The 13022-nt window shown below is 43.3% G+C and overlaps 1 protein-coding gene across 4 annotated transcripts in view; it reads left to right on the top strand.

Moving 5' to 3' along the window:
* Positions 1–13022, top strand: part of NEK10 (NIMA related kinase 10) — a 107899-nt gene that overhangs the window by 52315 nt on the left and 42562 nt on the right. For all 4 annotated transcript variants that reach the window (XM_081881906.1, XM_081881904.1, XM_081881905.1 and 1 more), the window contains exons 23-25: positions 1276–1351; positions 9157–9286; positions 10337–10407. In XM_081881906.1, the coding sequence (XP_081738032.1) occupies positions 1276–1351; positions 9157–9286; positions 10337–10407 (277 nt within the window). The remainder of the gene's footprint in view (positions 1–1275; positions 1352–9156; positions 9287–10336; positions 10408–13022) is intronic.

Here is a 13022-nt window from a genome sequence, read left to right as displayed (position 1 = left end):
ATCATGCTCTGCTTCTATGGCTTTTCCACTTCTTTCCTTTAGCACCCTGTAACCTTTTCTGCTTCAAGTCACATTGCAGCCAATGCTAAAACTCTAAACTGTGCCTTTCGTTCTTCTCACTATTTAAAAGAGGGAGGAGGTGCTCTACCCATTTCCAATCTGACACATCCTCCCCTCTTTTTCGTTTCCTTAATGGTCCATCACATTTCCCTTTGTTCTCTTAATGGTTCCTCACCCCAAGCAATGACCTCATGAGGAAGCTAGCCTGGGGTGATGAACCATTCAAATATAAACTAGTCTGCCTTACATTTTAACCCTTGCTGGATCCAGGGGTTCAGGAGGCTTGATTAAATTCCAACACTTACTGGGTCCAGGAATTTAGGTGAGTCTGGCACCCGCAAACTCATACTTTGCCCTGAGGTAAGAGTTGAAACATAAGCGTCCACTGACATATTTTTAAGTGACCTTTTCAAAGGTTGCTTCAGGGAATTGCTTCTTTTCAGCTGCTGCCAAGAACAGTAGCTGGAAAAAAGCTTAGATTAAATTCAAAAGTTGCTTAAGTAAGTGTGCCTATAGCTGGTATGTTGTTGAGCTTGGCATCTGTTCAATTCTAATCTTCATAAATGGATTTTGATATCTATTTAAACTGTGTTTCATTTCCAGGCTGGTGGCATAGGAGCATTAGGACAAACAAATTCTATAAGCATTATATATTGGTATTGAGCCATCTACTGCCTAAAAACTGGCTGGCTTTGCACATCAGAGGAATCTGGGAGGAATCAAGCCACAGTGCTGGCTACATATGAACCAGCTCTTGTGGTTTCTTTGGAGAGAAGCCAAACTGTGAATGCTGAGTCATACATAAATGCTAAGTCAGCACTGTAGATTTTTTTTCTTCCAGCTTGGGAAAGGAAAGGGCAGGTGTGTGTGTGTGTGTGTGTGTGTGTGTGTGAGAGAGAGAGAGAGAGAGAGAGAGAGAGAGAGTGAGTGTGTCTGTGTAATTTGAGCAGTGTGCACTGGCATTCTCGCTCATTCACAGTAAATCATGAATGGGCGTCCCATGACATGCGAACCAGGCCACTCTATGTCATTCATAAAGAGCAAAGATAAGAGTAGAAGATGAGCAAATATTATTGTATGTTGCCTGATAATGCATAAATGAGGTGGTGGGGATAATATATCAAATATGAGTGAACTGTTTTTTTTGCTCCAGCTATAATCAATAATTGAACCTGTTGAAGGAAAATAAATTTGCTTTGTTTATTTTATTTCCAGCTGACTTTGGTCTTGCAAAGCAGAAACAGGAAAACAGCAAGCTTACCTCAGTCGTTGGAACTATTCTCTACTCCTGGTAAGAAAAAAAAAAGCCTTTTAGGTCTGTAAATTTGCTGCTAAAATAGAGAATTAGTGACCCCAAATATAATGTAGCCCTTATATAGCGGGCCACTGATGGATTCAGACAGTTAATTTTCCTAGGATATGTTTGAATTCTTTATTCTTTTTGAGTAAGGCATATCATGACACGCCATCTCATTTTAAAGTGCACGGAATTAAATATATCTAAATTCATGTGAAACAGGCCAGTCTCGACATGCTAGCACACTTCATTTTTTTTGCTAATTAACTACAGTATCTACTTTAACAGTAATTAGAACCTTCAATTCTCTGAGGCATAACCTTCTTCTAATTCCCACTTTCCTTGTAGCTCTATTCAAGTTGCCCAGTTATGTTCAGTCTAATGCACAGTATTGTCTTGCTTTTCCTAATCCCAGAAGTTGGTTTTCCACACTTGGGAACTTTCACAGACGGGTTATATAAGCTTGTTCCAAAGAAGGTGTCAGTTTGCTGTAGCAGTAGACATCTTAACTGTGAGAAATACTTGAACTATGGTTGGCGACGGACCCACTGGGAATATGTGTGGAAATGTGGTCATCTAAATAGGCTGTTGCTGTGCAGGTGACCAAGTGTTCACCTCAGATTGGCTCCCATGGCTCCCAGTTGCTTTACTATATTCCTTAGAAGCCTCTCTCTGTTGACTCTTCACTTCTTTCAGTCCTATCAGTTGGCTTTCTCTTGGTCATGATAGGGGCTCACTAAATGGTGGGAACATGCATGCCAGTACCTCTTACAGAGGAATGCTTTGCATAAGTGGTCCCCCCCCTTTCTCGCTAATTAAAAAGACAAAAGAGACATTCTTAATCCGACATTTGTTGTTCTCTCAGGGGTCCGGCCCACGACGATACCCTTTCCCTTTCCCTCAGCTATATACAGACCCAGGGATCCTAGCCATATAGCCCAGCCTCAGCCCAGAATACCTGAAGGAGCGTCTCCACCCCCATCATTTAGCCCGGACACTGAGGTCCAGCTCTGAGGGCCTTCTGGAGGTTCCCTCCCTGCCAGAAGTGAGGTTACAGGGAACCAGGCAGAGGGCCTTCCCGGTAGTGGCACCCACCCTGTACAACGCCCTTCCATCAGATGTCAAGGAGATAAACATCTACCTGACTTTTAGAAGAAATCTGAAGGCAGCTACAGAGAGGTTTTTAATGTTTGGGGGTCTTTATGTTTTAATATTTTGTTGGAAGCCACACACGGGTGGCGCTGTGGTCTAAACCACAGAGCCTAGGGCTTGCTGATAGGAAGGTTGGCAGTTCGAATCCCCGTAATGGGGTGAGCTCCCGTTGTTCAGTCCCAGCTCCTGCTCACCTAGAAGTTCGAAAGCACATCAGAGTGCAAGTAGATAAATAGGTACCACTCCGGCGGGAAGGTAAACGGCATTTCCGTGCGCTGCTCTGGTTCGCCAGAAGCGGTTTAGTCATGTTGGCCACATGACCCAGAAGCTGTCGGTGGAAAAACACTGGCTCCCTCGGCCTGTAAGGTGAGGTGAGCGGCGCAACCCCAGAGTCGTCCGCAACTGGACTTAACAGTCAGGGGTCCCTTTACCTATGTTTTAATATTTTGTTGGAAGCCACCCAGAATGCCTGGGGCAACCCAGTCAGATGGACGGCATATAAATATAATCATCATCATAATCATCAGTCTGGGACTCTGAACCCTGTAATCTAGAAGCACATATACATTATAGGTGTGATGCCCAAAATATGCCCTATGACCCAAAAAGCAAGCTAAAAGAGCATTTGGTTGTAAGGAATTAATTGTGTGATCCTTTGGCTCTCAGCTAGAATGACTAGTTAAGACAAAAGCAACTGCAGACCAAGCGAACCCACTTGAAACTGACGTTGTTCTTGCTATAGGGCCAAGAAAAGAACTTTCTTCATCCCCATGTTTGGGGATTGTTTGCCAGTCTAGACCTCCTGTGTAGAGACGGTAGACTCTGCAAAAATATTACATAATGGCCCCATAGAAGTGAGATAATTGCATTTTATAGGCTCTGGAGGTACAGTTTATAAGTTCTCTGTTTTAACGAGCTATAAGAAGAAGAATTTATTGAGCCAAGGCATTGAAATAAAATAGTTTTACACATTGCAACAAAAACAGAGTGTTTACAGAGTGCAACATAAACACAAATAAATGAGCACAATTTGCAGCGAATCAAGTATTGGCTCTCTTGGCATTCAGGTGTTGCTTTTAACATAAGAATCTGAGAGAACCACATTTTCCAGTGAATATTGGATAATCTTGACAGCAGTGTTCTTGCAGCATGAGGGGAAGGAATTTTCCCTGAAACGTGGGAGGGCAAAAGGAAGAAATGCAGAGTAACTTCTTCATCAGTCTTTTTTGTGTGTGTGGCTTCTCAGTCAGCAGAGGAGTGAAGCATACAGGGTAGAAGGCAAGGTCAGAACTGAAAATGAAACTACATGCCCATCTGAAACGGAGGTGAACCTTCTGGCCAGTTTCAATTCTGCCTTTTGTGGGAGAGCAGGGTTGATTATTGACTGCTGAATTTCACCTGTCAGTTGTACACTGCTTTTTCTTTCTCTCTTCTCTGTCTGCTCACTCAGCTGTTAGGCAGCAATTTGAGGATCTCTGTGCCCAGACTCCAGGAGCAGGGGTGGCCAAGACCCTCAAGTCATTCCTATGTCTGGGGCACCGTGGAATGATTCATTTCCTCCCCTTCCCCACCACTACATTATTGACATAGGTAAAGGTAAAGGGACCCCTGACCATTAGGTCCAGTCGTGGCCGACTCTGGGGTTGCGGCGCTCATCTTGCTTTTATTGGCCGAGGGAGCCGGCATACAGCTTCCGGGTCATGTGGCCAGCATGACTAAGCCATTTCTGGCGAACCAAAGCAGCACACGGAAACGCCGTTTACCTTCCCGCCGGAGCGGTACCTATTTATCTACTTGCACTTTGACGTGCTTTCAAACTGCTAGGTTGGCAGGAGCAGGGACCGAGCAACGGGAGCTCACCCTGTCGCGGGGATTCAAACCGCCGACCTTCTGATCAGCAAGTCCTAGGCTCTGTGGTTTAACCCACAGCGCCACCCGCGTCCCCTTATTATTGGCATAGGTACCCCCTGCCCATACGGGCCATTCGTGTCCGACTCCAGGGTTGCGTGCTCATCTCGCTCTAGAAGCCGTGAGCCAGCGCCGTCCGGAGACACTTCTGGGTCACGTGGCCAGCGTGACGAAGCTGCAGCTGGCGAGCCAGCACCAGCACAGCACACGGAAACGCCATGTGGCATAATTGGCATAATCACATTTAAATACAGCAGAACACCCAGCAGTGATCAGAAACCAGGCAAGGAGCAATGCAGTCTTGCACATGGCAAGACTTTCTCTGTTATGGTACCCATCTCATCAATTTCCTCCCTTAATGTCCACCTTGCTCCACCCGTGTTTAACTTTCACCATCTAGTTGAAACCTTTGATTTCTTAAAGCAAAGCTTTCAACCTTCCTCTGATTGTTCTCTTCAGCTGCTGTATATGTTCCAGCCTGATTGAGCTGTTGTTGTTTATCTGTTTCATAATCTTTAATTTTCTTGTGTGCTCTATGTCCTCTTCCTAGGAATACATTTTACCTTTGGAAAATCAGCTGACACTTTTCATTACTATTTGCATTTGAAGCTTTCAGCAAACTGTAAGGAGTGTAATTACTGCATATGCTAAACAAAGATGTTTCCATCAACACAAGTAATGGCATCACTTCTTTCTGTAAAACAAAGGGAAGAAGAGAGATCCATCATGATGGATGCAAATTGTACATCATTGATGTAGTTCCTTCCAGATGTTGTTGGAGAGGCTGCTCCCATTATCCCTAACCATTATCCATGCTGGCTGGGGGGGGAGGGGCTTGTGAGGGTCGAACAACATCTGCAGAGCCCCACTTTGGCTACTCTTGATGTAAATAATAATGAGTTAAAATTGCCCACAATTGTGCCTAGAAGGACAGATAAAAAAGAAAGCCATGTTTCATACTCTGAAAACAGAGAGCGATGGGCAATATTATTATTATTATTATTATTATTATTATTATTATTATTATTATTATTATTATTAAACTTATACACTGCCCTATACCCGGAGGTCTCAGGGCAGTTCACCACAGCATATAAAATCAAACCAAAAGCAGTAACCCAATAAATTCCCCCCTCCCCCAAAAAGCCACATTCTAAAAGGGTGTTAGATGTCAATAAGATCAACCAAGGGCCTGGATATAAAGGAATGTGTTTGCCTGGCGCCTAACAGCGAAAAAGGAAATAGAGGCACAACTACATGTTGAGTTAACAGAAGACATGAGAAGAGGGGTTCTTTAGAAGTCTCCGGGCCAAGTCTAGGATGTGTGTTTTTTGCCATTTGAAGTATGCTTTCTGATAGGAAGCTCTTCCTTGGGAGGCTGAACTCTTCGACGCAGGCTGTTCAATCTGGGCTTAGCCCATTTCAGCCTTAAAACTTTCCCTGCCTTACAAAATCCTCTAATATCATCAGTATATCATCCCCACAGTAATAGCTTTTATTATGACCTTTGCACAAAGAATCATCCATTGAAAACTAATATTTACACAAGCTAATCCTTACACAAGCATCCCTTGTAAGACAGTCTGAAAACAAGTTACATACTATCAGTTAGCTTATCAGGAATATAGGGGGGAAGAAACCTGTCTCCACAGGCTTATTAAAATGAAACTTATGCAAATATTGTTATAAAATATTAACAGAATAAAATTGGAAAGGTTTAAGCCTAAAGAATGATGGTTTCCATGAAAACAAATCAGTAAAAATCCTCTTCTATAAATAGCATTATGACATAGCTTTCCAGGAATATCAACTTATTTTCTATCTTTCTGTAATTTGTACTACTTATATACATTCTTCTGTATTTCCAAGTCATTTTCATAAACGTGGATCCCATAACAAAATACTTGGAAGATTAAATTATCTTCTGTGCTGCTGTAAATGTTTTGTTCAACTGCCAAACTCATTTTAAGATTGAGTTTAGCATTCAAGAAGATTTGTTATTAAATAAAAAAATACGATTTCTGCGTAAGAGGAGCAGATGCGGAGTCCTTTCAGAGAAAACACAGAGCACGGCTCAGTCTGTTTAGAGAAAATGAAAAGAATGAAATTGAAAAATGTCCAACTAATCTGGCTTTGTTCTTGCTGTAACTATTTGTTTAGCAAAGGATATGCTAATCTATCTTCACCAGAATACTAGTGAAGTGGGAATCTTCCTGCTTGAATACAAGGTGCTGGGCTGAAAGCTTAAAAGCAAATATTGCAATTACCTGAATATAGCATTTGTAAAATCCAATTGACTTAAATATCCAACACCTAATTCATATGTTAATCACATGCTTCTTGGCCAAAGCCATTTTACTGTAGTGCAGAATTCTATTACTAAATTCAGTCCACCATGCAGATCCCACTCTGCAAGACTACCATGTTTCCCTTTATTTCTATCCCTTCCTCACAAGTTTCAGTTATTGCTGCAGTGGTGTACTGTGTGTGGGGGCGGTGGCGGCGGCACCACAGGAGCGGTTGTCCAGGGTGCAAATTTTGACACCTGATGCTGCCTCAAAACAGCCACACACTTCCATCGTTGGGCTGCGTTGAAAACGGCTTCTCCATGTGAACCAGGAAGTGACCTCTCCAGACAATGGAACGACTCTTCTTTTCTTATCTATGCGACTGCAATCTCCTGAGTGATGCAGATGCCTCAGGCCAGTGGCTTTCAACCAGTGTGCCATGGCACACTGAGGTGCCTTGAATGATGGTCAGGGGTGCTGCAGGGAACACTGGCCTCTGTCCCTGTTTCCTGCCCTCCCTCCTCTGATGCCCTCTCGTGTCTCTGGCTCCCAAAGGCTTGCACAGATGTTTGTTGCAGCAGCCCTGGCTACAAGCTGCCCAGGTTAATGGTGCCTCTGGGGCTGGCCAGGGGGTGCTGGTTGCCAGGAGCTGAAGCGGCCTTGGAGCAAGCAAGCAAGCAAGCCCAGCCTGCCAGCCCTTGTAGTTGGGAATGGATAGAAGTCCCAGGCCGCTGTGGGGCAGTGTGAGGAGGCACCTCTCTTTGGGAAGGAGACGGGGGGCAGCTCAGAGACCAGGGGCAGCAGCAGCTTCCAAGGAAAGGAGGCTGATGGGAACACTCCACAAGGGAGCGTGCTCAAAAAGGGGTGAGAGGCTGCCAGTTCTGCAGGCAAGGCGTGACATAACGGCTCCAGAGTCCCACAGGGGTGCCGCAGAAAGAATGTAGTTGGTCAAGGGAGCCATGAACTCAAAAAAGTTGAAGGCCTCTGCCTTAAGCAGTTGAATGCACATGTGTACTCCATCCATTTCTCTCCCACCCCCTCTCTGCACGGCCCAAGGCACTGGCAACCCGTGCTATGCCACTGGTTAAACGCTAGATTTTATTTTTCAAAGGGAGGAGGGACTGACGTTATTGTGTGTCTGTTCCAGTACCTCTCAGGACACCATGCTCAGCTCAGCTTCCAGAAGAATTTTCGGAGACCTGAACATTTTTTCACTGTTAAATAACTTTCTTAGTTGGTCGCTTCCTGCTCCCCCCTCGGCTTGTTTTTGTAAGGGTACATTTCATATAACTTCACTGCCATATGTTCCTTATGGAAAACAAAGCCAGCTGTATCTCTCCAGTTTGCCAAGCACAGATCATAGCAGTACCATCCTTAATTAGCTTGCTTCCCTGAACCTTTTGTATGGGTGGGGGAGGAGAAGGAGAAGGGAGGGGGAAAAAACCCTTAGAAATTGTGAGACGGGCACATGACAGGCATCAATGAGAACTTTGTCAATTTTCAAACTTTTTTAAACGGAGAATGAAGTAGATGAAATGTGAATTATGTGAATAATTCTGATAAAAAAGATTTTAGGGAGGAGGGATGAACATAAATCATGCATTATTTGATTTAAAAGGGTTTGGCTGGTGGAAAAGAATGACTGATTTAAGGCTTCAGTTGACTAAATTACAATAGCCAAAGATGGGAGGGGGAGGAAATAATTGATTTGCATTTGTGATATTGACTGGAAAGCAATAAATACAGAAGTGGAAGGCATCTAAAGATCATCAGTTCCAACCTCTTGCATGAAGTTAAGGCAGTATTTCCTGCAAATAGGAATAAAGACCTCTTAAAGGTAAAGGTCCAGTTGTGGCCGACTCTGGGGTTGCGGCACTCATTTCACTTTATTGGCTGAGGGAGCCGGCATACAGCTTCCGGGTCATGTGGCCAGCATGACTAAGCTGCTTCTGGCAAACCAGAGGAGCGCACAGAAACACCGTTTACCTTCCCGCTGGAGCAGTACCTATTTATCTACTTGTACTTCGTGCTTTCGAACTGCTAGGTTGGCAGGACCTCTTAGTGGGTAAATTTGGACTTGGGTAATTAGTCTCTTGGAAGTTATTTAATCCATAGTAGAGATTTGCTGAGAGAGTAGAAAGTGGAGTGAATCATGGCTATGTCTTACACATGTAAGGAAATTGTAGCGTAGTCCCAATTTATTTAATATTGCAATACCATCTGGATGATTAAAAAAATAGGGATTTTGGGGGGGATTGCATCACGTTTTGTGTTGTAAGCATTCGTAAACATTCTGATGCGCGAACGATACCTTCTGCAAACTCTGAATTGTTTAGTATTTTCCCTAAAGATGCATTTGTGTGGCAGGTAGTAGCCTCTTCCCTGAAAATAATACTGTGACCTGTTCTATCTCCGTTATGGATTTTTTGAATTTTGTTTTTATTTGCCTAGCCCTGAAGTTGTGAAGAGCGAGCCATATGGCGAGAAGGCTGATGTCTGGGCTGCAGGATGTGTCCTTTACCAGATGGCAACTCTCAACCCTCCATTTTACAGCACCAACATGCTCTCCTTAGCAACTAAAGTATGCAGGTTTGCTAGTTGAAGCCATTGACCTTTGCCGGTTCATGCACTTTTATGAATGCCCCTTCCCTTTTGAAATAAAAATGTTCTTTATGCAGCGTTTCCTCATCGCACATGGACATTACAGCGGTACCAGAGAAGCAGTTCTGATGGTTGCTGTATTGGTAAAGACTAGGGAATGAGCCTAACTCCCAGTGTTGGATTAAGGTTATGAAGGATCTTCCTGCTTCCCTGCCCTGACTCTGACACATTATATTCACAAATGGGTATTATCAGTGGCGTAGCGTGGGGGGTGCAGGGGGGGCCGGCCGCACCGGGCGCAACATCTGGGGGGGGGGCGCTTGAACTCGCAGCTCTCTGTCCCCTGCTAAAATCCACGGGTTAGGGGGCGCAAATTACTTGCCTTGCCCTGGGTGCTGACAACCCACGCTACGCCACTGGGTATTATTATGTCTTTCTTGTCTTCCCACATCCATCTCCTTAAATTAAGACACACTTCACATCAAGCAATCACATCAGTTACTATTATTACTGAACTTTATAACGTGTTCACTTTTTTTTGGTATTTGCAATCCCTCACAGTCTAGACTAGCAAAAAGACTCTGCAAATTTCAGGGGCTTCAAAATCAAGCAAGTTCTTAATAAGTTTCTATAAAGAATAAATTTTACTGAAAATCAAAGATAGTAGAGAAATTTGTGGGTTTCAATCATGAAATTCCTGATTGACCAGATTTGATTTATTAGTTGTCCCCCGCTTTTCTGCCTGTGGACATATAAATTGGCTTAACAGCTTAAAAATATATGATTAAAGGCAGGATCATCATTAGTTTGTGGTGAGTTTTGGATGAACTTTCTGCATGGAAATTGCTTTGTATATTTTTGAGTGTGATACGTGCATATGAGTCAAATTCATTTTATATATGTGCCACAAGGGCATTGTGAAGATAGGTTGATTGTGTGCCATGTTGTTAAAGGGGCAGATTGAAACCTAGTTTATCCATAACATGATATTTTTCTCCTGTTGTCAGCAAAGGATTCATTTATTTTGCAGATAGTTGAATCTGCCTATGAGCCAGTCCCAGAGGGTGCCTATTCTGAAAAGGTTTCAGCGGTCATTAAAAAGTAAGTGTCTTGTGGAAAAGGTCCTTTTACTCAAAGTGTAAAGAGGATATGTGGCTACAGAGCTAATAGTACAATTTTAAAATGTGAGAAGGCACTGAAAATATTGCCAGTCGAAGTAGGTGAGTGGGTGGGGTGGAATTGCGTAATGCCTTGAACCTGTAATTCCTTGTGAAGTTTCTGAATGTACAAAGCAACAAAAAAGCCAGTTTAGATAGGTGTTGAATAGTGGAAAAGATGGACCCAAGGACACAGCTCTGTTGGATTCACAGCTCTTTATTGCAGCAGTTAGAACTGCTCCTGGAATCAGACTGACTGCAACCTAGCTAGCTGCTTTATATAATACTAAGTAACTTGAAACAGTAACAACTCACAACTAGCTAACCAATCAGGAGCAACAGTTTTCAATCCTTCATTTACATATTGGTGGCCCTGAGTGAGAACTGCCACTAATCTTAATACATAACAATAGGAATAAAGCTTGTTGTGCACAGTGGAACACAGTTAGAGCTGTGTATTGTTGGCTACATGTCTGGTACCCCCTGACATTGACCTCTCCAGTAACAGGTGGTGACTACAGACTGCATTGCAGTCAAAGCAGAAGTCCTGAGAAGCTAGAGGGGAGGGATCAATGTGCTTAAGGAAACCCCAAGTTTTGTACAAGTAGGATTTAAAAAACAAATCAAAAACCACTGGAAAATAAAAATGGAAAATTTGGTGGGATGTCCTGCTTGGAGGGAATGAATGACTGGCTCTAACTCTAAACAGAAACATTCCAGTTAGGAGGGCGGAAGAGACGCTAAAATATTTTGTTATTCTTTATTTGTCTATAAGATAAATCTCATGCTATAATTTGGCTGGTGTTTATGCTGCCCCAGGACCGAGTCTTCCATCATACTCGCTAAAATTGAATAGAATACATGATGTTGTTGTTGTTGTTGTTTAGTCGTGTCCGACTCTTTGTGACCCCATGGACCAGAGCACGCCAGCCACTCCTGTCTTCCACTGCCTCCCGCACATTGGTCAAACTCATGCTGGTAGCTTCGAGAACACTGTCCAACCATCTCGTCCAACATCAAGGTCTTTTCCAGGGAGCCTTCTCTTCTCATGAGGTGGCCAAAGTATTGGAGCCTCAGCTTCAGGATCTGTCCTTCCAGTGAGCACTCAGGGCTGATTTCCTTTAGAATGGAGAGGTTTGATCTTCTTGCAGTCCATGGGACTCTCAGGAGTCTCCTCCAGCACCAGAATTCAAAAGCATCAATTCTTCAGCGATCAGCCTTCTTTATGGTCCAGCTCTCACTTCCAAATATTACTACTGGGAAAACCATAGCTTTAACTAAACTGACCTTTGTCGGCAAGGTGATGTCTCTGCTAAATACATGATAAAGCTATTTTTTGCCATCTCACCCCTTGCTTTTTCCTGTAAGACCAATTGCAGTCGTTAACAGTCGTCAACAGGTTTACCACACCTATCAGCCAATCACCCATTCCCACCAGCCTTCTGAGTAATACCCTTCCCCACCCTCTCACTATATATAAGAGTCCGGTGACTTCTGTTTCAGTGTATCTGAAGAAGTGTGCATGCACACAAAAGCTCATGCCAATGATTGGTCTCTAAGGTGCTACTGGAAGGAATTTTATTTTGCATAGAAGGCAATTCTTTGGTATATCAGGTACATTCCTTCTGCTCCTGCACCACTGTTATTACCATTGTTGTTGAGAAAACTCCAGGCCAGCCTTGCTGTGACTCTGAAGATGCAGGAATGCATGTTTGATTATTCTTTTCCTCTCTTTTGGTAAAAAGCAGCTGTGTAGCCCCTAATTTGGATTGGGACTCCCGCCCCCATCTGTTTTTCCATGGAGGAAAGCAAACAATGCATTTCTTGACGCATTTCAGATAGGTCTTTTTCAAGGAATCCTATCATATTTACTCTGTCATGAAAACTGCTTAAAAATCACCTTAAGTATATGGGTGCCTGTATGCTTCTCTAGGGGGCAGGGGTACCTTTACCTTTACCTTTACTTATGCTTCTCTATGAGTGCCTGGCGTTCTCTGGTCCATGGAGTCATGAAGAGTCGGACACGACTAAACAACAACAACAATGCTTCTCTGTTGATACCTAGGGGGCAGCTTGAATTAAGTCTGTGATGCTCTCTCCTTTGCTGTCACCCATCCAAAGCAAGGGTCCTTCCAGCTGTTTTATTGAAATAAATACATAAGTTAAAAAAAAATGGAGAAGCATTCCTGCATCTCTGATGGCATGTCTTGTTTTCCCCCCAGGGTGTAGACTTCATGCACAGTTGAACTGCACCCAGTATACAGAGAAGCATAAAATTCATACCATATAGTGTGGAGCCCAGGTGTGCTCAGGAAAATTTTGGGGGGTGGGCGTGGTGGAACTAGCTAATTGGAATTGCTTTCCATGAATGCACGTTGATTATCATCAGTACAAATCTCCAAATTATGATTACAAAAAAGTTCATAACATAATGATATACAAAGAAGAAAAATACGCTTTCTGATGTTTTTGTGTGATTTCTGTTCACCTTCCGCTGAGCGATTACCCAGCTTCTGTTTAAAACTGAACCTTCAAGGGAAGAATTCTGTCAGATATGTT

This window comes from Podarcis erhardii (genome assembly GCF_964252035.2).
Source record: "Podarcis erhardii genome assembly, chromosome: 12".
NCBI lineage: Eukaryota > Metazoa > Chordata > Lepidosauria > Squamata > Lacertidae > Podarcis > Podarcis erhardii.
Note: the sequence above shows the minus strand (reverse complement) of the source record. Positions and strands in the feature narration are given on the sequence as shown.